This window comes from Belonocnema kinseyi, chromosome 4, assembly GCF_010883055.1.
Source record: "Belonocnema kinseyi isolate 2016_QV_RU_SX_M_011 chromosome 4, B_treatae_v1, whole genome shotgun sequence".
NCBI classification, from domain to species: Eukaryota; Metazoa; Arthropoda; class Insecta; order Hymenoptera; family Cynipidae; genus Belonocnema; species Belonocnema kinseyi.
Window position 1 is genome coordinate 68,977,656 of NC_046660.1, and position 26,166 is coordinate 69,003,821.

General features: G+C 31.0%; 1 protein-coding gene across 1 annotated transcript in view; it reads right to left on the reverse strand.

Moving 5' to 3' along the window:
- LOC117170954 overlaps positions 1-26,166 on the reverse strand; it is an 86,307-nt gene that overhangs the window by 51,256 nt on the left and 8,885 nt on the right. Inside the window, exons 3-8 of the mRNA XM_033357995.1 lie at positions 23,394-23,579; positions 19,449-19,641; positions 17,320-17,492; positions 13,326-13,583; positions 12,716-12,820; positions 10,411-10,537 (exon numbers count right to left, since the gene is read on the reverse strand). Coding sequence (XP_033213886.1) covers positions 10,411-10,537; positions 12,716-12,820; positions 13,326-13,583; positions 17,320-17,492; positions 19,449-19,641; positions 23,394-23,579 — 1,042 coding nt within the window. The remainder of the gene's footprint in view (positions 1-10,410; positions 10,538-12,715; positions 12,821-13,325; positions 13,584-17,319; positions 17,493-19,448; positions 19,642-23,393; positions 23,580-26,166) is intronic.

The window sequence follows — 26,166 nt, forward strand, 5'->3', positions numbered from 1 at the left end:
CATCATTTAATAAAATATTGCATAGCGTTTTCTCACTCTTTCTTTCGAACACCATAGTTTTTGTTTTATTTGCGTTAATTTTGAGGCCCATGCTCTTCATGCCTGCATCTAGTTTATTCAAAATTCTTTGTAAGTCTTCGATTGACTCTGCCATAACAACCTTTTTATCTGCAAACGCTAACCCACGTACCCTTACTGTTTCGAGATCCATAACCTCTTTGTCGAAAAGAGCCATTCTTAAACACTTGTCCATAAATAATATAAATAACCATGAAGACAGAACGTATCCTTGTCTAACTCCTTGAATACTATCGAAATAGCCACTCAATTTCCCATTCACTCTTACACTCGCTTTGCTACCCGTATATATTGTTTTTATAGCTTGTATGAGCCATCCATTGACTCCATACTCTTTCAGGACTTCCCAAAGTTTACTTCTATCTACCTTGTCAAAAGATTTTTCTAGGTCAACAAATGTACAGAAAACTTTTTTTCCTGCTCTCAAACTTATTTCTGTTATTTGCCTTAAGCTAAATATTTGATCCGTACATGACCTTCCTGGCATAAACCCACTTTGGACTTTTCAAATCTTTGCTTCTTTTATTTTCATTACCCTACGAATAAGTATTATTGAGTATATTTTACTTACGGTACTACCCCTTAACGTTTTTACAGCCTTACCGTTTTTCAAGTTCTTAATTATATCCCTAACCTCAGTGACACACACTTTCTCAGTTGAGTTTTCTATCGCATCGTGTTCAACATCGCAGTTGTGGTGGCCTATAGCTTCATCTCCGAATAGTCTCCTAAAATAGTCTCAGAAAGCTTCTAGTATTCCGTCTGCATCATATACCATTTCCCCCCTACTATTTCTCATGTTGACAAATTCTGTACTTTTGTTTCCTTTCATTTTTTTATAAAGCATTTTTTTGCTTCCTTCAAAGTCGTTTTGTACTTTCATCTCTTCTTCTATTCTAATTGTATTTTTACTTTCCTTGACTAATCGTTTGAGTATCCTGTTTTCGTGTCTATAATCATTTCTACGTCTATTCTTTCCTCATTGCTAAGACCTGCGATGTTCAAAGTTCTCCTGTACGCTTCTCTTTTTGCTTTTTGGATAACCTGAATTTCATCATTTCACCACGCATCACCAGACATTCTTTTTGCAACTGCGGTACCACACACTTCGGTCTTACATCTAACAATGATATCCCGTAACTTTGTCTAGGCGCCCTCTATATCTTTGTTTTTTATACGGTCCTCCCATGTTGCCCTATCTATGCTTTAAATTATCTTATTTTGGAAATCTATTCGCACATCCGGTTTCTGTAGATTCTCAATTTTGATGCGCGTTTGTTTTGTTTTCTTCTTTCTCTTTTTTCACCATTCCCGACCTAAGTTAATCTTTGAGATCAGAAGGTAATGATCAGTATTGCATTCAGGACCCCTCATGACCCTTGTATCTTTGACTAACTCTCTTAGCCTTTCATCCGCAACAACAAAGTCAGTTACACTGCGGCTATTTCCTTTAGACCAGGTTTACATGTGGATCATTTTATGCCTAAACCAAGTATTTGTAATAAACAGACCCCTTTCTAAGCATATACCAATTAATTTATCTCCTTTATAGTTTGTTCTTCGATCCCCAAAATTACCTAGTACTGTTTCTGTATCCTGATTTTGGATGTCCACCTATCCGTTCATGTCTCCTAGTAGAATTGTTCTTTCCCCATATTCGCAAATATTTATTGTGTCATTTAAAGTGTCCCAGAAGGCGTCTTTTACTTCTCTGGGATCACTATCAACTGACGCGTAGCATGCATTTATGCTATGATAAATAATCTTCTGATTCCTACTTTCATTCTAGCCCACAGCAGTCTGGGAGATACGATATCATGGTCTCCGAGATGCTGCTTTGCTCTTTCATTCTAAATCAGACCTACTCCTTGTTTTCCATGTGATTCACTGTCTACTCCTGACCATATTTCAAATCCGCCTTTCGGCACGCCGTTTTTTTATGTCTTTAGTTTCGCATCCCTTTTTCTTTGTTTCAGGCACACATAAAATATCTAGTTTCCTCACGTCCATAGTTTCACGCAATTCTTTTACCTTGAGATCATTTACCCCCCTGGCATTCCAAGCACCCAGTGTCTATTCTTCAATTAAAGTTCCAGCCATTTCCGAGGCTATTTTGTAGTTTGTATTATTCATTGTTTATATTATGCGCCCAACTATCACCTTTATGCAATAAGTTTATTTTCTGAGTCGAAATCATGTCAAAGTTAATTAGAAAATCGTCATATGGTGGAGATTGTAGTTATAACGTCAGTCCCATCAAAACTTCAGTTAATAAGGGTGGGTTGGGAGAGGGGGGCAGAACTGGAACCGAGAGAGTTGTCTTGGGTTTGTGTTTTTGTTTTTATGCTGAGGTCATTAGCCTTCAGCAACGTTTTATATATTTAGGCCTAAATCTTTGATTTCATAATAAAAAGAGAGTTACCCCCCCCCCACCCCGTTTAAAAATCTCAGCGTTATTTGTAGTTTGTAGGTTTAAAATTTCCTTTTTATTTAAATTATAATAAATTGATATGAATTACTTACCTTTAAGTACGTTTCCGGATTTCCTAGTAACTGCATAACGAAACACAATTTTAAGAAAGTACATATATTTAAAATTAAAAATTTTCTATTTGGCTTTTCCCCCAAACTCGAGATACATGACCGGCCTCTTTTAAAGTTATTACGAAACTGCTACAAAGGACACAAGAGAACGTGAGAGTCGATTTACAATTACGTCACATGCCACAGCCGTATTAAAACCACGAAGGACAATTTAAGAAAATCATCTTCTTTAAAGTCCTTTCAAAACCATTGAAACTTTGTAAATATACCGTCTAAAGAGTTTAATTTGATAACATTTTCCACATTTTTCAATACTATGCCAAACTTTTCATCAATAAAACAGTTCAATTTTTGAGTTTTCAACTAAGTGCACAGATAAATAATTTAGTTTATAAAATAATTAAATAAATCAATGCCGTGATTTGAGAAAACACCTTTAGCTGCAAAAAGCGAAAAATGAGTTTTTTATATCGTTGGAATCTTGAGGAAAAGATACACGTGATTATTAAAATAATGTTTTTAAATTGTTAATAACTTTTCAAATAATTATTGCTACATGTTGGAATAACGCCGTTAAATGAAAATTTGTGGAATTGTGATTTGGAAGAGAGCCGTAACTGACCGTTGACAGCAGGCTCAAATCGTGGACAATTGAATACGTCACAGAAAAATTCGAGAAAAAGCTGCAACGGGCAATTACGGACTTTACTTAATTATCGGGCGGTGATCTCGAGCCTTCGTGATTTCGAAGAGGTCCGTACGGGCTTACGGCGTTCTTCGGAATAATCGAACCCCGAAAAAAGGGCTGTAATTCAAAAAACGCCGTAACTGCATTTATTTTGAGCTGGGAAATTCGGTTGCCGTGAGCGGCATTTTCTTAAATTACGGCAGGCCTATTTCTGAGGTGCATGTTTCGAAAAGAGCCGTGCATGCGCCCGTTGCGGCGTTTTATGAATTTCAGCATCCCAATCAACGCCGTTAACTGCATTTTAGATCATTAATTACATTTTTTAAACACTTTTTCCAAAAATAAAAAGTTTATATGCTACTTATTTAAGAACAACAAAACAAAAAACTGCAGAAAATTAATTAGAATCCGCGATACCCGCAAATAAAGATTCGAACAGTTTTCGTCGATTTGCTCGACTTCGTACATTTTGCATTTAACGGTGTTCTCTCAAATCCTGACAGACTAGGGAATCGAAAAATGTTGTTTTTTTTACAAAATCACATGCGAACAAACTCTTTCCTAGCCCCACTCTGTCTCATCGCTACATTTGCCCTTCTCACTCTCTCTCTCTCTCTTTTAAATGATCATCCACTCCCCCATTCCTCTGAAACAGAAAGCCCAGGTACACAAACTCTTTCAACTCCTGTACAGCTTTTTCCTTCCATTCCACTCCCCTTCCTTTTCACTCCCTTCTCCTGTTCTGAACACCATAACCTTCTACTTATCCGCATTTAACTCTAACCTACCCAAACTACTCTTACCACTCCGGTCGCTAGCTTACTTTCCATATCCGCGATTAAAATTGCAAAAAGCGCTGGGCTAAGCGGACAGCCTTGCCTCAACCCCCTATTCATCCAGAAACCCTTCGAGAATCCCTCTCCTTCTCTAACCCTATCTTTCGTCTCGTCATATGCTTAAATAATAGAGGAGAGTACTCGAATATGAGATAATCTCTCAATATGAGAAAGCGGGGTATCAGCTAAACTAAGAGACCCACTCTGTTGGTTCTATCACTAACTTGTAGCCCTAGAAGAAAGAGTAATTTTGTGGTATAGTACATTTTTCATTGGGCTTCTAAAGATTATAGACGAACTTTTTGTGAAATCGATGGTGGTCGAGTTCTTGGAAGGGAATTCTTTAAACCCTATTTATTATTCATTTAATATGTATTTAGCAGTAAAGTTTATTTGGAGTGATGGGGATTGAATAAATAAGTAGGAAAATATTCATGGTGTTGAAGTGTTTCATTGTACAGGTGAGGCATAGTAAGTGCATAGTTGCAGGGTATGGTTCTCATAATATGAGTTACCTGTGGTTTTTTTAACGCTGTGGCTGCGCGGGGGAAATTGGTTAAAAAAGTGTTTGTGACTACTGCAAAAACTGAATATATCTAAATAGCAGTAAATTTATACTTCGGAAACATAGAATAAAGTTTTTCATTAAAAATAATACTTTATTTTGCATTTTACTAGCTATTTCCTGGGATATCTCATATTATGAGAATAGTTTGACGAGTTTGGAAAAAGCACTTTTTTAGATTTTTTGTATTTTCAGCATAACAAAAATTTGTAATAAAATGTTTTATTTGAGCTTCTTATGACAAACTAAATATCCTTTAAAAAGACCTATATTACTTTTAAATTCAGTACATAGAATTCCGAAAATCACACCAGACATAGTTGGTATCTCATATTTGGGTACTCTCCTCTAATTTTTTTGCATGATTCAAAAATCACCTAGAGATATGGTCGAGACGTATTCAAAGATACTTTTAGATTTTTTCTGGAACTATTAGTTCATTTTAGCTATATGTCCGAATATTGAAATCCATTTTCAATGGATTTTTCGAGTGAGGGTGGTGGGGCAAAAATAATGTTTAAATTGAAATTTTTTACATTTCGACAAATTTATTTCTATTTGATAATATTCCAGGATAGATATCTGTTTGTCCTTCAGGGTAAATTGTTTTTCACTTGTTGTTCAAAAAATCTAAATATTATAAACAATATAGTTGTTCAAATAATAATTTTTGCATCATTCAAAAATAACCCAGAGATACGGTCGAGATGCATTCAACGATGCCTTTAGATTTTTCTGGAACTATTTATTCGTTCTAGCTATAATTCCGAATATGGAAATTTATTTGGAAAGGCTTTTTTGGAATTCAGTGAGAGTGGTGGGGATATAAACAATGTTTAATTGATGAAATGTTCAATATGGGTGGTTCGCTCAAGTTGAAAATAATATTATTTTTATTTAGTTTGCGTCTATTAGGTTTTACTTAATATTATTTGACATTAAACCATGAAAAACGGAAATTTTTAAAATAAATATTCTATTTATTTCAATAATAATTTTTTTCATTAATTCAAAAATCACCTGGGGGTATTTTAATGAAGTATACAGTAATGTGCTTTAAAATATTTTCCGACTCATATATTTGTTTTTATTGCGTTCTTAATCTTTTATAACAATTTTATAGTTCAAAAAGCATTATTTGTTCATGATTTGAAAATCACCTTGACTTCCTACCCGCTTCCTATATTTTTCCATTTTAAGTGCGCCTGCTTAAATTTCTGCTCCGTACAACAGAATTTTTAAAAAAATAAAGCAAAGTTTATGAGATTGTTAAAAAATTTCTAAAATTCATAAGGACTTTTAAAGATTCCATAGGATCTAAAAAGTTTAAGGGCATTGTGAATGACTTCAAGGAAAACCAGAAAATTTTAAAGATTACAAATCACTTTTATACGAGTGATTATTAATGGATTTCAATACAGAATTTTCAAGAATTACAAATATTTAAAAGATTATCCTTAGGTTTTATGCATTTCGAAAAATTTCAAGAATGTTTAGAGAGATTAAAAAAATTTGAAGGAATTTCCAAGAGTTATAATGATTTAAATGATTTGATGGAATTTTAAAAGCTCTCAATGTATTTTAATAACATTGAGGAATTTCAAAGGATTTCAAAGATTTAAAGAGATTTTTAAAATACTTTCAATACATTTCAAAAGTTTTAAGAGATTTTAAAGAGTTTTCAAAGGATTTTCATATTTTAAAAAATCCTAGTTATTATTACGAGCTTGAAAAAACTTCTGAAGTCCTTAATGATTTAGAGAAATTTAAAAAAAGGTTATGAGCTTTTTAGGAATTTTATAAAATTTCCTAAGATTGAGAAGGCTTTTATTGGATTTTTAAGTATATTAATGTTTTCAAGAGATTTTAAAAGCTCTCAAGCTATATCACTAAATTTTCGAGAATTTCAGGAAACATCAATTGTCATCGAATTTCACTGGTTTTTCAAGGGATCTTATCTCATTTCAACTTATTGTAAAGATTTGATGTACTTTTATAATATTTCGACAAATTCCAAGAATGTTAGGAATATCAAGATAATTAGAGAATTAACGGAATTCAGAGAAATAAAGGAATCGAGTAAATTAAAGGAACTCAAAGAATCCAAGGAGTTTCGAGAATTCAAGAAATTCCGAGAACTCGAGAAGTTTCAAGAATTTAAAGAATTCCAAAAATTTAGGGAATTGAAGAAATTCTTAGAATTCTAGAGATTCAGAGAATTCTAAGAATTCAGAGAGTTCTAGGTATTCCAGAAAATCCAGAAATTCTAGGAATTCCAGAAAGTCCAGAAATCCGGAGAAGTCTAAGAATTAAAGGAATACAGGTAATTCAAAAAATTCAGGATTTTCAAAGAATTCTAATAGCTTCATAAATTCCAGGAAGTATCTGAGTTGTAGCATTTTTAGGAATTCAAGGAATTTCAACAATCTATCAAATGTTCTAGAAAGGTAGGGGATTAAGCGGATTCAGTGAATACAAGAAAATTAAAAACGTCAAGGAATTAAAGATTCTTAGGAATTCAAGGAATACAGAGAATTGAGCCGCTGGATAATATAATGGCAAACTTCCAGCTAAAGAAGTCTTCATTAGGGTATAATCAAAACATACGAGCATTCAAACAGCAAGTCAAAAAGAGATAAACGAAGCGTTTGAAAGTTGCCTAACATTACTTTGATACTGCTTGGGGAAAAAATTAATAGCTTTTTTTTATAACAAATCGGAAACGTTCAAACGAGAATCTCATCTTAAAAACAGTTTGAAGCATAATTCCTCCAAATTCCATGAAAAAATATTCATAACTTTGTCTGTTAGAGCGAGTTAAAATAAAAATATTTATTAACCCTTTGTGGTAATCGGGGGTTCAGGGGACCCCACGCAATCTTTAAAGCCAAGTCCCTTCAAACTGGCATTTCAAAATTGAACCTGTGGTTCTATCTGTTGTTGTTTGAAGGTACTACAACAAGTTTCGAGGGGTTTTAAAGGTTGGCGTGTGTTTGGTCTGTCTGTAGACATCGAATAGTGCGGACGTTTTTTTTGTGGGTAAAGCAGACGCCGGGTGACCATAGTGTGACAAAATTGGCACAAAGTTGAATTAAAAAATTCATTTTTTCCATATAAAAGTGTATTTAAAAATTTAAATAACAGGGTATGCGCACCTGTATTGAATTGCCGACAAAAAAGGTATCTGTTTTGCAAGAGGAAGAAGAATAAAAAAAACAAAAACCTAATGTACGTCTTGTCTTCGACCTATGTGCGATGAGCATCGCATGCCAATTTGCATCGACTGCAGTCTCAGAGACGATTAAAAAATATTTTTATGCTGTAAAATAAGATTTTTCTACTTTTTTATAATAATTGCGCAAGAAATACTATTTTGAGAGTACAACCCCATCAGTTTTTTTGCTTCATTTTAAAAATTAAATTTTTAATGAATTTAATAATGAAACAAGTCAAATTTTTTAATTTTCTTCCTCAATGTTTTTCAACACGAAGAATTTTAAATAAACAATGAAAAACTACTGGATTGCAAAGAAGAGACCGTGAAATAAAGTTTCGTGGAATGATCAAGTCGATACGTTAAAAACAGGGGAAATGGCAACAGGTTTACTGCGGCGGGGTCCATTGGACCCCCTGTGACCATCCCGTTATTTATCGGAGGTATTTTACAACGGGTAAAATTTGGTTTTGAGAAAATTCCATTTTTTTCACTTTCTTTTAGAAACAGTAAAAGATACAACTTTTTTACAAAAGGATAAAAGATGCGCCATGAAATTTCCTAATGAACCCATACGTTTCAAAATTTTAATTTTCAAAAGCAATTTTAAAGAAAGCAGGATCCAACAAGAAGGACCATGTGAATTTGACATCTCTTCACATTATATCAAGCGGATCAATTCAAGCAATTTCAGTATCCTGAAAGATATTTTAAGAATTCATGAATCAGACAATTCAGAATATTCAAAAAATTCCAGGATTTCAGGGAATTCAATTAATTCAGAGAATTTCAGGAATGCAGAAAATTAAAAAATTCTACAAATTCAGAATATTTAAGCAGTTTAGGGTTAGTCGTAAAATTCCAAATATATTTGTTTCAAAAATATTACTTTCAAATTATTGATTTCATTTTGTTGTACTATTTCAAAGATTTTAAGTTGATCCCAAAGAATTGCATATTTACCCATTAAACATTTTGATTTTCCGAAATTTTTCTTGTTTCTCCAAACAATATTTGACCAGTACGACCGACAAAATTGAAGATCAGAAATTTAATTATGATTTTCCGTGTACACTTATGCGAATCTGCATTCTACATTTCTTCCCCACTTTATTACTCATCAATCTCATTTCGTCTCGAATTTCGTCTCGAGTCTCACGATGAGTGTCTTCTCGTTTCCAATATCGTCTCGAAACTTGTCTCGTCTTCAGCTTCGCCTCGAGTTTTGTCTCAAATCTCGCCTTGAGTCTAATCTCGAATCTCGTCTCGTAAAAAAATTACGACATCAGGACAAAAACCCGTAAAAAGTGAAGGAAAGTAAAAACAATCTGGGGAAGGGGGCGCTCGCTGGGTTTGCCAGTCTACCGATCGGCGCCAGATAAGTACACGTATTATCTGTTTATATACAACTGGATTTTATCAAAGACTTTTTGCAGGAATAAGTGTCTTTACTGACTTATCATAGATAAACAAGTGAGTATGTACCAAACATGTGCGTGCTTCCTACATATTTTCGTCGGATTAGACAAAACAAATATTATCGATAAAAAAATTCAGAAAATTATCAAACTTAAAAGTAGTTATTTGAATTTACATTTTCAAATGTTTAAAATTATGTTTAAGTGACTGAGCATCAACCACTGTCTTCTATATCTAGATATTTCCAGCGTCACAACATAATAAAATTTTCCATTATGGCATAAATTTATACTGCTTCACAGACATAATAGTTCAAGAATATTTCGTTAAAGTTGTATTTTAGAATCCTTAAATATGTGCACGACCTTTGCCTACCGTACCGTAAAAAAATAGAGGCGAGACTTAGATGATCTTATCCGATTTCAGCACCGTTCTATCAAAGTTCAATTTTCTGGATTATGAATAGGAAAGAATTCCAAGCATTCCGATAAAATCCGTGATTCATACGTTTCTAAGACACATCTTATTCTTTAAAGTAAAAATAAAAATGTACTATGCAGTATTCAAAATGATAATTTTCATCTAAAAGAAAAGCAATATTTTCTAGGACTAAATAATAACATTCTTGCATATTCGCCCTTTATTTTATAACTTATTTCTATTTAGCAATAACAGTTTTAGAAACTTAAAATTCTATAGAGGACACCGGTACATTGTGTCAAGAACTAGCAGTATTTTAGGTACTAAAAGGAGGTTTTGTGGGAATTCAGAATGTTTTGCCATTTCGTTTTAGAAGAAAGAGAGCCCTGAAAATTTTGAAAAAAAAGAATGGCCAGAGTGGTTAAATCCTCGGATTTATAATAGCTGCAGGAGCTACAGGAATTTTTAGATGATGTGGTGCTTGAAGTAGAAAATAAGAATACATATATGTTATAGCGGTGATTAAAAATTCAATTTCTCACGAAATCCGGTATTTGCTTCCACATCTCTAAAACTTTTACCGTTCTAAATTTTCGAACTTTGGATCCTAAGGGCATCTCATGCATTTTTTTAACCAAAACGTGTTATTCGATTCCGTTGACTGGTGGACTAGGCGAGATTGCCCTATGATTATTGTGATTTTGCTGACGATTTTGATTATGAGTAATTTTCGGGGCCTTGGGTCTTCCTGCCAAGAAGGCTGCCAGTTGCTCCTGCATTAATAAAATAATTTATTATAATTTTACATTCCCATTTTATTATGCAAATATAAAGAAATATGATTAAAAAATTGTGGATGTATATGGCCTTACATAAACAACGTTACCAATGGGGGGGGGGGTCATGAAACCTACGGTATATGTTTCCTGATGATAAATATTAACAAGGTTTGCAAAAGATAACCCTGAAACGGCATAGTTCAATAATAAGTGATTAAGTTAATATACAACCTAATAAGTGTAAAAATCTCTTTCGTATCTTAGATTTCACACATTTTCCCTTACTCTCCTATTTCCCCATTTTTGAAGAATTCTTTTTTGCCTATTTTTGAGAAACTTATTCTTCTTTTTAGTTAAAAATTTAATTATTTTGTTAAAAATGCAACTCTTTTGTTGAAAAGTCATATTTTTGCTCGTCAAAAATCCAAACACTTGATTGAAAGTTAAACTAATATGTTAAAAATTCTTTTTTTTAGATTCATGATTATCGTTGAAAATTAATTTTCTTGTTTGAGAAATTAACTATTTTGTTTAATTTTTTAGGTTGATAATGCATTTTTTAGCTGACAGTGTAACTTTTCTATTTTTGGTTGGAAATTTATAAATTTGTTCAACAATTTACCTTTTGAAGTTTAAAATTCATCTACTTTATTGAAAATTCCTGTTTTTCGCCAGAACATTAATCTTCTTAGTAAAAAATTTACCATTTTTGTTTAAAAATAATAAAGTTTGATTAAAGATACTTCTGTTTTGGTTTAGAATTGAATTATTGTGTTGAAAATATGTTTTTGTTTGTTTGTTTGAATTCCACTTACGGTTAAAAATAAAACATTAAGCTATTTATTAAAAAATTTAGGTATTCAGTATAAAATTAACGTTTTTATTAAAGAACCATATTTTCAAGGTAAAAATTTAACCTTTTTGTGGGGAATTCGTCTATTTGGTTTCAAAATTCAACAGTTTTCTTGAAAATCCGTGTTTTTAATTAAATTGAATTAATTTTTATTTAAAAATTATCTGTTTTCGTTGAAGATCCGTCGTTTAACTTGGACATTTAACTATTTGGTAGAAAGCAAACATGTTTTTTAATTGTTGAAAATTCATATATTGTGTTGAAAACTCGTCTTCTTCGGTAATAAGATATTTTGGTCGAAAATTCAACTTTTTGCTTGGAATTTAAATATTTTGTTGAAAATTTATTTTTTTCGTTGAAAGTTCATGTATTCAGTTAAATATCGAATTATATTGTCAAAAATTCATTAAAAACTTTACTCTTTTGTTTAAAATGGTTTAAAATTTCTATTTTTAATTAAACTTTTAACTGGAAATTTAGCGAATCAATGTTCTGTTGAATGTTAATCTTTTTTAGTTATAAAACTCAACTAGTTGGTAAAAAAATTATTTTGATTGAGAATTAACTTTCGTGTAACAAATTTATCATCTCTGGAAAATGTCACCGGTTTTTTCAAACATTCGACTTTTCAGCTTGAAAACAACTCATTTGTTTAAATTTTGTCCTTTTAGGTAGAAAATAAATTTTCATTGTTAAAAATTCATATATTTAGATGATTCAACTATTTTATTAAAAATTTATCTTTTCTAGTTTCATTTAACCGGATGAAAATTCTGTTTTTTGCTGGTGAAAAGCAATTTAAAAAACTAAAACTGAAACTATTACATTTATGATCAAAAACTTAGCATCTTTTTTACTTGAAACTCCAACTATTTTGCGAAGGTCATCTTTTGTGGTCGTAAACTAAACTTTGTTGTTCAAAATTCAACTTTGTAGGTTGAAAATTCATCTTTCTTGCTTGAAAACGAACTTTCTTAATGAAAATATAACTGTATTTTAACAAATTTACCTTTTTGGCTTGAAAATTTAACTATTTGGTTAAAAGTTCAACTATTTTATTGAAAATCTGTCGCTTTTGCTTGAAAGTTCCTTTCTATAAAATATTTTCAATTAAATAATGGGGGTTAAAATAGCCTAAAATTAATAACGTAGTTTATGGACGCTTCTTAACTTTGTTGACAGACAGATGAGTTTCGTTTCAAACAGAATGCTCAAAGTTCAAGAAAAAAATTGACAGTGACGAATTACATGTCTAGCCCTACCACCTACTTATCTAATCTGACGGTTACATAAATTAATTTTGTAATAATTTCACATACCAATAGTACGTTCGTTGGTGAGTGAAGCCTATCGATAGCATCGCGCACAGCTATAGCCTTCTTTTTGAATAAAGTACTATCGAGCTTTCCTACCACAGGTGTCATCTGAAAAATAAGATCTGACTTGTTAAAAAATACGGGAATCAGGAAAATTGTTCTTAAAATCTTGAGAAATTTATCACTGAAACTAGTTTTAAATGTTTGCAAAACATAGGTATGTGTTAATTATTGCAATGTAACTTTATATGGATTCAACGAGAACTGTTTAATTGAAGGGTCAGAAATAACAACTTTACGAGCGCTCGAGCAGTAGCCAGAAGTGAGGATGACGCGCAGAAAACGCAACGAAAGAGAGAACGAATCCGTTCTCTCTTTCTTCGCGCTTTCTGTGCAACATCCCCAGTCCCAGATACTGCTCGAGCGCTCGTTTGATTCTGCTTTCCGAACCTTCGATTATTAATACCATTTTTTGGCAATCAATTCCAACTTGCTGATAAGTACTAAGATTCTAATAAAGAATACTAATTTATCAATATTGACTTCAACATTTATTGTCAATCTTCATTATTTAGTGATTGAATAATTAAATCTAGAAGAGAATTTACTAAACCTTTACAGTAGCATCAGCAATAGAAAGCATTTGGTGTGAAATGGACACCAGCAATCTACCGAAAAAACGAGGTGATCGCGAAGCGATTACCGCTGTTGCATTCACCAAGTGCACGATTCGACGAGCTAATTCCCGTGTAAGCAAAACCAAAAACTGTTCCAAAGTTGCTGGACGGGCTTGATTTTCTGGTTCTGGCAAGCTAAGTGTCGCCCACAATTCCTTAGCCTTTTGGTAAGCCAGTTTAGGATCAGTTGCGACCTAAAAATAAAATTCAGTTTTTATCAAAAAGTAATCAGTTATATCTATTTTGTACGCTCCCTGAAACTGAACCAGTGAATTAGTTCCTGCTTAAATCAGTATTTCGAATTAAAACTGGTGAATCAGTAATTTTCCTACTTTTACTGGATGAAGCAGTAATTCAAGCATTTATACAGCGCTCCACGCGGCTAAGATGTGACCCTTCAGTCTTTTAGCGCTAAGTGTACTCAATAAAATCGATAAGAGATCACTGTTTCATTTGAAGAGAATTTAGTTTTCTATTTTATAATTACGTATTTGGGGTTTAATTGTTTTGTTGAAAATTCATTTTTTGACGTTACATTATTTTAGTTGAAAATTCGTCCATGTTGTTGAGAATTTATTCTATATTGGTTCGTAATTCATTTTTTAAACTGAAAATGTAACTATTATTTTGGTCCAAGATTCATTACTTTACTGAAAAATTAAACAATTTAGATGGAAATTAACTTTTTTATTAGTGAATAATCGGGTTAGAAATTCAACTGTTATGTAAATAATTCATCTTTTTATGTTTAAAATTCAACAGTTTTCTTTAAAACTCGTTTTTTTAGTTAACATCAACTGCTTTTTATATCAAATTAAAACGTTTTTTAGTTAGGATTCATGATTTTACTAGAAAACTAAAATATTTCGTTCAAAATGAAGTTTTTCTATTAGAAAATCATGTTTTAGTGTTGAAAATGTAAATGTTTTGTAGACAATTCGTCTTTTAGTAATTAATATTTCCCAGTGAAAAATTTATTTTTTAGAATAAATTCAACTGTTCTTTATTTTGAATAAAATTCTTTTTTGGATTAAGACTCATAATTTTGATCAAAACTTATATATTGGTAGAACCTAAAACTAATTGATTAAAAACTAAAAATTCAACTATTTATCTGAAAATTGAGCTACCAGGTAGAAAATTAATTTTGAATACAACAAATATATTTTCGTATTAAAAATGTAATTGTTTTGTACATTACTCGTCCTTTTAGCTTCAAAATTCAACAATTTCGTTGAAAATTCGTTTATTTGGTTAAATTTGACTATTTTAGATTTAAAATATAAATATTTTTTGGCAGAAGAAGAATCGTTTTAATTGAAAACGTTTTTATTGAAAAATTGTATTTTTGGGATCAAATTTCATATGTTTTGTTGGTAATTCATCACTTTGGCTTCAAATTTCAACAATATTCTGTAAAATTCGTTTTTTTTTGTTGATATCAACTGTTTTTTATTTCAAATTAAAACCTTTTTAAATTAAACATTCGTCACTTTACTATAAAATCAAACTATCAGGTTTAAGATTAATTTTTTTTTTAAATAAAAAACTGCTTTTGGGTTGAAAATTTCACTGTTTTGTAGATAGTTCACCTTTTTAGCTTCAAAATTAAAAAAAGTTCTTGCAAATTCGTGTTTTTGATCGAATTCAATTTTTTCTTGAATTAAATAAGAATGTGTTTTGATTTAAAATTAATTGTTTTACTCGAAAAAATCGAAGATTAAACTACTTGGTTGAAAATAAACTTTAAAATAAGATTACATTTTTGGTAGAAAATTCAATTTTTTGTTGATATTTCATATTCTTGGCTTTAAAATTCAATAAGGTTGTTCAAAATATATATGTTTGGTTACAAGTTCGCCTTTTTTCGTATAAAATTTGTTCGTTTCTCTTTGAAAATTAATCTTTGTAACTGAAAATGCAGCGGTTCAGTTTTTTATTTTTTCATTAGGTATTCGGGGTCATTTGTGGTCAAGTCATTGTGAATTTTGTATGCGTAGAGCTTTTTATGTCAGCTAATGATTTAAAGTATTTAAACTTCAACAAATTGTTTAAATTAATTTTTATACTGCTTACAAAAAAGCTAAAAACTGCAAACTTAGCATCACTATGAATAGCAAAGTTTCTCTAAACGAATCAAAAAAAGATTTATTAAAAAGAATTCGTTTAAACTTCGAATTAAGTGTTCTATTAACCAAATTCAAAATAATATATTTCTGATGATATTTAGAAAAATTCTACCTTCATCCAAAATTATTTTGCTTTTAATCATGATTTTATTTTATTAGTTGATTTTGAAAACTGCACGCATAAAAACTTGATCATTCTAAAAAAGTCCGCGAAATTTTTAATAAATTTTAATATTTTTAAGGAATTTTAAATATTTTCAAAGTATTTGCAATACTTTTCGGCGTGTTTAAAAATTCCAAGTAAAAGTATTAAGAGCTACAAAAATTTTAAAGATTTCCAAAGATTGAAAAGGGTTTGAAATGTATTATATAATAAGAATAAAATTAATAATCAAATTGTATTGTTGAGAAAAAGGAAAATTTTAAAGGATCTTATATATTTTTTGTTGCATAAATCTCTAAAAGAGACAATTTTGTTCTTTTGACTTTTTTTATGTCTTGTGTCGTTTTGGAAAACTATTGTATAGATAAAGCTTATTTCGTTTTCCTTGACTCTACTCTAAAAATTAAAAATTAAATGGTTTTGAATAAATGCTGTAAAATGTGTCTGAATTTGAGACCGCATTCTGAAATTTAAGCAATGAGGACTTAAAGCTAATATTAATTGTAGGTATTCTTTTTTCTGATTGGTATTTTTTTCTTTTTTATATAATCAGAAAATGTAATGCAGAACTAATAGATAATGAATTTGAAAGTTTGTTTCGTATTGTTTGAAATAACTCATTTTCGCACCCTCTGAATCAGTTTTCAATTTCATGTGAAAAATAGAGTAGACTTCCTGTAGAGTGTTTTAAAAAATGAAACAAATGTTCCTTGAATTTCAAAACATACTGATAAACAGAATATTTCGCTATGGCAGAAAATTGATTAAAACAATCTAATTTACATAAAGAATAAAAAACGTTATATTTTTTATACGCACACATCTGTCTCATTTTATCAATCGCATTTCATATAATCTGCAGTTCAGGCAATATAACGCGATTAGTTGAACGACGAAAGACATTATGTTTTATCCAGTAATACATGCTATATAGACAATGAGAGGTAGATATAAGTGGAAAACAATGACGATTTAAGCAGCTTATATTTCTGGCTATGAATTAATTCATACTCCTTTTCCGCCATATTATCATAAAAGCAATTAAAAACTTCTTATCATCAATTTTTATACCCTATGAATATGATCTTAACTACTTTACTTCAAAACTAATCACAATTAGCATATTTCTAGTTTTTCTTGAGTGATAACTATTCTTAAAGTATTATCAAAATTCACATAATTTTTCATCAGAATCTTTCAGCAAAACTTACTTACTATTTTTACCTTCCTAGTAAATGCTAAAGAAACATCTTTAATTTCGAAGTTAGATTGTTAGTGAAACTACAAGAAGATACAAATGATATCTTTCGGGTTTGCTGTTTTAGTGCTCTAAAAGAGCAAATGGAACAGTTGCAAAAAAATTACAAAAAAAAATTAATGAATGGAGTGAAGCATAGTGTGTACGGAAAGGCAGATAATTGCGTAAAAAATTACAGATAATCTATCGAAAGTCATGTAACTCTTCTCAGAATGTATATAGAGAGAATTTCAACGATTAACTTAGGTTCGATATAGCAGTTGAGAAAATATTTAAGAAATGTTTTTTTTTTTGATATCTTATCATTATTGCAATGATTGACTAAGAGCAGTAAAGTTATACTGGAGCATTATTTTTTTATTTTTAATAAAACAACTTACGAGTTCTGCTACGTATAGAAGCACAGCAATGCATTCTGTTCCCTGTTCTTTGAGAGCTTTGGCTTCTGCCATTGTGCGACGTGTGAGCCTTCTCTGCAATTTTCTGGAAAAACGAGCACCATGTTTGATGGTGCGAACTGTTTTACTCGTCTCTTCAACGGGATTCGCATCCACTAAAATTGTAGAAAATTTATTTATAATTCTTGCAAATCTGCAATTATAAATATAATGACGGAGAGAAATGAGCCTGTGAAAGTTACAGGAATTTTAGTTATAATAGAGACGAAATAGCTTTTTAGAAAACTTTCTGAATTTCTGCAGCCTTTAAAGATTTTCAGTTATTTACAAAATTTACGCATACTTTCTTCAAAATGTACAAACTTTTTTTGTTAGAGTTTACAGTTTGAAGATATAAACTGGAAGAAAAGTTCACTGAGAAACAAATTCGAGATTTCCGGTTTTATTCAGTGTTCAGTAAATGGTACAGAAAATATCGGCAGCTTTATAAAATTATCGATAATTCTATAAACCATGCAGAAAATTCGGTATATTTTACGGAAAGGTTATCCCTATTTTAAGAGAAAATCCTTTAAGTTCAGCAATTTTTTGTTTGCGTGATGAATAACATTTACATAACAGGCGTAAATTCAAAAATTTATTGCTCAATTTCTCATTGATCTAATCGGAAAAAGACGAAAAAATAGAATTTGTAATGGTTGCTGAATTTCATATTTCTTATAAAGTCTTTCAATTTTTAGTTATTATATACTGAAATAATTAAATTTCTAATGCTTTAGAATAAATTATTCCTTTCAAGTATTTTATTCTGGCATTTTAAAATTGAAAATGCTTGAAATTTAATATTATAACGCTTTGAGGATTTGGGGTTGAAATGTTTAATTTTGAAGGTATCTAATTTTGTCTTTTTTATTCTCAAATGTTACTATCTTTAACCATTACAACTTTCATAAAATTTGTAATACTTTAAATTTTAAGTCCTGAAATTTTTGCAATGCTAAATATTTTCATTTTTAGTTTGTTGGTCTAAAAATAAAAATGGTTTAATCTTGAGGGCTTCCACTTTTGATACTGTATAATTTTAAAAATGGCTCTTATCGGAAGAATTTATAAACGGAATTCATATAATTAGCAAGAGTTTCAATTTTAAATTTTGGTATTAATATTGCTTGAGTTTTCAAAATAAGGCTTAGATAGCGATTAGAAATGAAATTTTTAATTTTTCACAAAAATAAAAACTAACTCACAAAATATGGCGATGCCGAAGATGAATATTACTTTAAAAATGTCTCCATTTTAAATAAACATACAATAGTTATATAAGAGATTTTTTAAATTAAGATTAGGTCCTAAAATTCATTTTGGTTTTTATTAAAATTTTTTTTTGTAACTCTTATAAAAGTCAAAACCATTTTAAGTAATCCAAAACGTCACACTATGTGTTTTTATATGTAACACTAATGTATGTCCCGAATTAGGTTTCGTATTATTTTAAAAACTATCAACACTTAGAAAAATAAAATAAATAAAAAAATAATAAAATAGAATCTTAGACCCTAATGCCAATCAAGAAATCTTTTCTAAAATTATGATACGTGAGTCGATTAAAAACTATATATTTTTTAAAACCAACAAATATGTCATTTAACAGTAGTGCAAATTATTTTTGTAAAAGTTGTCATTTGAACTTCTTAATTTAAAATTATTCTATTTCAAATGTTTAACCTTTTCATTTCAGTTTTAAATACTTAAAATTATTTATTTATTATTTTTAGAGCTTGAATCTTCAAATTTGGAAGTTCGAGAAAAATATTTTAAACCCCGAGAAACCTTAAATGATCAAATTCTAAAATTTTGATAAATGTAGATAAATAATAAATTTTGAAAAATCTATAAAAAAAATCTGAGCAGAAAACCAAACTGATACAAAAATGGTTCTTTAGTTTCAATAGAAACAGATTGGTTTTATTTAAAAAAAGGAATTAGGCGAATCTAGAATTAATAGAAACAAAAGATGTAATGTTTGGAAAAGAATAATTGTAAGAAAAATAATTCACTTTGTAAAGAGGACTTGTTCTTCAAAGATGGCTGGTTTTGTAGTTGTTGTTTACCTTCAGCAACTTTATCACCAGGATCTCCTGGTAAATAATGATCGATATATTCATCAGCGACAGTAAGAGCTCCATCTAATGTATCTACTGCTGCATATGCAGCCAGGCTGCTTATCTGCTTTACGCTGTCTGCTCGTTTTAAGACTGGCCTCACAATTTTGTTGTTGACGTATTCTCTCGTGTTCCAGTACATCTTTATCATAAAATGTTAAAAGTTTAAGTATTAATACAGTAAACTCTCACTTATGACGAAGCTCACTTATTCCAAGTCTGTCACCGTGGGATATTCCAAGCAGCGGAGATCCTCCACCTCCCACCACTATCACTGCACGGTGTCGCCCACGTCAGTGGCTTACCAATTAACAGATGGCCCGAATGCCGGGGAGCGCGCTAGAGGTGGGGACCCAGCCAACTTGGAATATTAAAATCTTTACATTTTGCGGGCCTTCGTATAAATAGGAGTTCACTGTAGTTTATAATGCATAAAGAGAAAGAAGCGGAACTTTTTCGATGAGTACTGAAAAAATAGAACAATTATAAAAATACGTCTCCCCACTCGTATAGAAAACTATCAGGGCGGACCTGCGTCCGGTTAGGTAATTGTCCTGGCCGTATACTCTAGACAGTATTTTCGGGCCCTAATTGGGTGCTAGCTAGTACGTCTCGGCGAACAAAATTTCTGTGTATCTCATTATATTATTTTTTGTATATTTCCAAAAAGAGCGAGAGTTTTTAAAAGTATCAAAAAGAAAATTAAACACTAAATAAAAATAAAGCTTTTTCCTTATCATTTAGATCATATTTTTGGGTCTTATTCGGGTGCTGGCTAGCCTACTAAGAATATGAAATGTTCTAAAATTTAAATTTAAATACGAGGGTGGTTCAAATATAATCGAGACAAACGCTGTAGATGGCGCGCATGTATGTTTTGAAGGTCGTGGCTTGAGTATGCGATAGCTGGGTCCCTTACGAGTGTGGCATATTTTTCGCCGGGAGCGCATATTTCACGGAAATTTTTCTGCGTTTGTGAAATCAGTTCGGTAGTGAGTGCCTGACTAAGGCTGCCGTATTTAAATGGGCCAAAGCATTCAAGGATGGCCGCGAAACCGTCGAGAATGAGTCGCATGATCGTCGACCGCGAACCAGCATGACACCCGACAACATTCGCCGCGTAGAACAAATGATTTTGGAGGACCGTAGGGTGAATGTTCGAGACATTTCGGCTGAACTCGGCTTCAGTATTGGTAGTGTAGAGTCTATCATCCATGAACACCTTCAATATCGCAACGTAACGGCGTGATGGGTTCCTAAACTGTTGAACTCCGAGCAAAAATTCCCGCGGTTGGAAGTTTGTCGCCGCTTGCTGATGCGATACGAGGCGGAGGGGGACGGTTTTTTAACGTGAATCTTTACTACATACGAGACATGGGTACGCTATTACACTCCCGAAAGCAAGGTGTCGTATAAAGAGTGGAGGAAGAAGGAGGAAGGGGCGCCAGTCAAAGCGAAGACAACCAGATCCGCGGGTAAGGTTATGTGTACTGTGTTCTGGGACTATCGGGGCGTGCTGTACATCGATGTCCTGCTTATCCAACGTACCATTAATGCTGCATGCTACTCTAACCTGTGAGAGAAAATATCTAGAAAAACTGTACATTTTTGTAAATTTTTACATAGTAAATTAGCGTGTCAGAGTATTTGTCTCAATCATATTTGAACCACCTTCGTATGTTTTTGCTCCTTTTTAAAAATTTCGAAGTTATTCAAAAGTATATAAAATGTGCATACAAGAAAAAAAAATTGTATTTTCTATAGAGTCTTTGAAATAATTTTTAACAGCAACCATCTAAAATACAACTTATAAGACCGATTTACTAGCGCTAGATTTGCTCGTCCATATGTTTTTTGTAACAAATTCTTTAAACTTTGTTCAATTTTCATACGAATTTTGGAAAATTCAAAAAAAATTGTAATCGCCAACAGTAATAACTTATCAAAATTTTAAAGTTTCTAGAAACTATTAAAATCTATTGAATTTTCGTAATTTCCAAACTCCATAATAAATGCATAATATCGAACATTTTTTGAATACAGCTACGATTTCTACTCTTGTGGAGGTATTTTTGAACTTTTGTTTAAATTTATTGTGAGTTTTGAACTTTATGAAAGAACATAAATTTCGAAAATTTTATAAATTAATGGAAAATTGATAATTTATTAAAAAATTTTAAAATTCATGAAATGATGGAAATTTTGACAATTGTTATACATTTGAAAATCTGAATAAATTTTAATAATTTAAAACTGTGTAAAAATGTATGATTGCAGATGCTTTTGTAAAATATCGTAAATTTAGAAATGACCCAAAATTTCAGAAATTTTGGAAATTAATGAAAAATGTGTAATATATAAAAAAATTGGAAGATACTTGAAATTTTAAAAACTTTCTAAATTCCTAAATCTTAATCTTTGAAAGTTGTGAAATTTTTTAATTTGATAACAAATGCATAATTTCACATGTTTTTTGTAAAACAGGCATGACTTCTGTAAATGTAGAGGAATTTTCGACACTTTTTTTTTTCCTATTATGACTTTAGGTCATATTGGAAATTTACGAAAATTTTGAAACTTATAAATGACCTAGTGCTCATAAGAACTTTTGTTCAGAACACCTGAAAGAATACAGTACATCTGGTTTTAACTCAAACGAATGTAACATTTTTTCAATTTATTTTATTTGGGGTCCTTTATAATTTGCCAAAAATTTCGAAAATTCTTTAAATTTTAGACATTTTTGCAAACTTTAAAATTCCAGAAATTTTAAATTAAATATTTCAAAAGTTCTGCTGATTCTAAAATATGAATATATTTTTATTATTAAAATTTTGGAAGTTTACTTGAATCGAGAGTATCCCAAAAAGTCAACAATTTTGAGTAATTTATGGTATCTCTTATCGCTTCAAATTTGTTCAACCAGTCAAACATTATTCACCTCTGACGTCACCTTACACTCCCTAGGGACTGAAAAGTAGAACTTCAGCCCCGTTTCATAGGGATTAGAAGGGTCTAAAAACATGCATGTGTTATGAAAAATATATTTCTTAACTTTAATATTAGTAATTTTAAACCTAATCAAAAGAAGAGTAAACGTAAGCAAAATTTTATCAAAAATATGATTTAAGAAACTATTTTTGTAACGCATGCATAAAATTTTCGTTTTTCGAGGCATGCATATTGCATGCAGAAAGTAACCAATTCCAAAATCGTGGTAAAAACAATTATAAAAGGCTCCCTCTAACTGCTGCGCTTGCGCTCATTGAACAGGATAAGTAATTCTAGTTACTGCGCGTGCGCAGTTTAAGTCAGATTACTTTTTCTGACTGTAGCGGTTACGTATTTCGATTCAGAATTACTTTCCAGGACTGCCGGAATTATAAACTCACTTCATTATGATTTGGCACTTGCGAGACTGACAGCAAGTAGTAAATAGTGATTGGAAAAACTGAAAGTGATAAATTACCATAAATTAATGATCAATTACCATTACGTTACCGAAAATTTTGAAAATTTTTGGATACCTGAAATTTTCGGCAATTTCTAAATTTTTGGAAATTTTTGGATTTCTTCCAAAAAGTTTGGATATCCTGAATTTCTCTAAATTTTATCATAAATTTCCGAAAAAATTGGATTTTATCGTTTTTCAAATCGAGGATTTTCTGCATTTTTTACAAAAAATGTTGTGTGCAACATGTGCTGAAATTAGATAGCTGCTATTCTTCTAAAGCTTACTTCGGCTCGCCTAGAACGCGCCTACGACTCGCCTATAACTCCCCTTATATTCGCCTCTGTCTCATACAGAGAACTTCACACTAATGTGAAACTGCATACCTTACACACTTGTAGCACAATACATTCATGAAAGAAAAAAATATTTTCAATACTCACGATTTGAGGAGGAAGATTAACAGCTGGTACTCTTTGCTCTACCATATCGATGCCCTTGCAGAGTAGGTGATCGATAGTTGCAATTGGACCATTTAGGGCGAAAATTGCAGGCTTGGCTGAAGCAGTTGCCAGTGCTAAAGAGTGTTCTGCAGTATCGAGACTCCAACACATCAGCGAATTTGAGCGCTACATATTCATGGAAATAATTTGCTTTTATTTTTTTAAACTTCTCTTCAATATTTTCTGCGCATCCAATTATAAAAAATGTAACCTCCGATAACTTCTCTATTTTTTTCGCTTAAATGATAATGAAACTAATATCTTTGTTTTAATATTTTTAAAATACGTCTGCGTTTATCTCAATAAAAATCATTTATAACCAGCAGCCTTAAGCCTCTTGATTTTTATTTTCCAACAGAACAAGTATAAATGATTTAAAAATCTATTATTTTTCAAAATTTTGAATATTTAGTGTAAAGAATTTTGGAGCCAATAATAAATAATCTCGAGTTAAAAGAATTTAAAAATTTAAAATATAATTAAAGTCATTACTTAAGTCACTTGTCCAGCCACCTAAAGGGACCGCGGTAAGGTTTTCTAGGGTAGGAGTAAAGTGGACTAGGATACGGGGTAAGGTCCATTAGGTACAGGGTAAAGTCGAGTAGGGTAGGAGGGAAAGTCGAGCGGGGTATGGGGTAAAGTTGGCTATTGTTTGAGGTATGGTCAGTTGAGGGTACAGGGTAAAGTCGTCTAGCGACGGGATAAAGTCGTCTAGTGAACGGGGTAAAGTCGTCTAGCGAACGAGGTAAGGTCGGCTAGGGTAGGGGTCCGTTAGGGTACGGGGTGAAATCGGCACGGGTGCATGGTGAATTTAACTAAGGTACAGGGTAAATTCTACTATGGTACTGAGTAGAGTCGGAAAAAGTACGGGGTAAAATGAACTAAAGTATGGGGTAAATTTATTGTAGCGTTCGAGGCGAAGTCGACTAGGGTAAGGGGTAAAGTCGACAAGGGTACAGCGTAAGGTTTCTTTAAGCTACGTGGTAAATTTGGCTAGGGTACTGTGGAAATCCAGTGAGGGTACAAGGGTAAAGTCATGTATAGCAAGGGGTGAAAGTTTGCAAGGGCACGGATTAAGTCATCTAAAATGCGGGGTAAAGTCGTCTTAGATACGGGGTAACGTCAGCTAGCGTACAGGGTAACATCAGTTAGGAAAATTTTAAATCAGAAGCTCTCAAAATTTTTAATTTCAGACTAAATTTTTTGTAAATTGTCAATTCTATTAGGAAGGAGTTGATATTATATCATTTACAATTCAAAACTTGTAAACTTGAAAAATTTTACTTTGAATTATGAAAGTTCTTGAAATGGAACGCTTTTACATTTTAATGTCCTAAATAGAATTTCAAACCTTTAAGAATTGAATGTTTTCAGATTCGGATTTTTGAAATTGTATCGTGTAAAATTTAAATTAATTAAAATAATATTATTTCTATTTAAACGCGTTCAGAATTGGATAGTTCCAACTTGAAAACTTTTGAATTCAAATAGTATTCGAAACGATTAGAATTTGACGATTTAAAAATTGTGACTTAAATTTCATGTTGCACAGTCAAAGCTTCTGAAATTCTAGAATTTCATATTGTTATTACGATAAAAGTTTATAATTTAACATTTAACATAATCAGATAAATTTTTCCAAATTAAAATTAAAATTCACCATCATTTTCACAGTTATGAATGGGAAAAATTTCAAATATAAAACTTTAAAACTAAATTTTAAAAAAGGGTTTAAAAAGGTAATTTTACATCAGAAACATTTAAAGTAAAACATATTCTACTCTGGGATGATGAAACTAAACGAATTTCAACTTTAAAATATTAACTATTTTTAATAAATATTAATTGGATATAAATGTTGGATTTGTTAATCATACTTTTAAAAAATCAGCTGTTTTAATTTTAGTTGCAAATTAATCAAAATTTACAATAGAAAATTCCTAAGTTAAAAATTGGGTATAAAAATGTTTAAAATAAAATCTCGCAATTTTTGATGGATTTAATAGTGGAATTGTTTTAGCATTTGAGATATTTCAATTTAAAACTACAACAGTGTGAAATTTAAAATTCGAAACTTCCAAAAATTAAGCAATTTCAAACCAGACTTTCAAATTTAGGCTTTTTTAACGAAAGAGAAGTTATTTTTGAGGCCCTAAAAAGAACACAATTAAAATTGCGTATTCAGAATATTTTTAAGTCCAAAAATTTCACTGTTTAAAGCTAAGGAATTTTTAATTTTGTGAATTTTAAAAGTTTAATTTTTCCATAAACTTTTTAAATTATATGATCCTAATTGGAAATTTATACAATTAATTGAAACTTGAAGTGTTAAAAATTAAACAATTCCAAAGTTCTGTTAAAAATTGAGGTATTATTAAATTAGGATCTAAGTTTCTAGCCAAAAATGAATTCATGAATTTACTAATTAACGGTAAATTATTATTTATGAATAATGATAAAAATATTTCTTTAGTTTTAGAAGTAGAGAATGAATAGAAAATACGTTGGTCATTATGATTTTTTTTTCAAATAGTTACCTGGATCTTAGAGTAAGCATTTAAGGACTTTACTTATGATACCACAACAGAATATTTCTAAATCTGATCTCAGCTATCACTGACTAAAGTCCAGAATACCATTACGTGGAATCATGTGTCAACTGTAGTTAGTATACGCTTCATGAAATCTTTTGCCCAATTATTATATTTTTTTC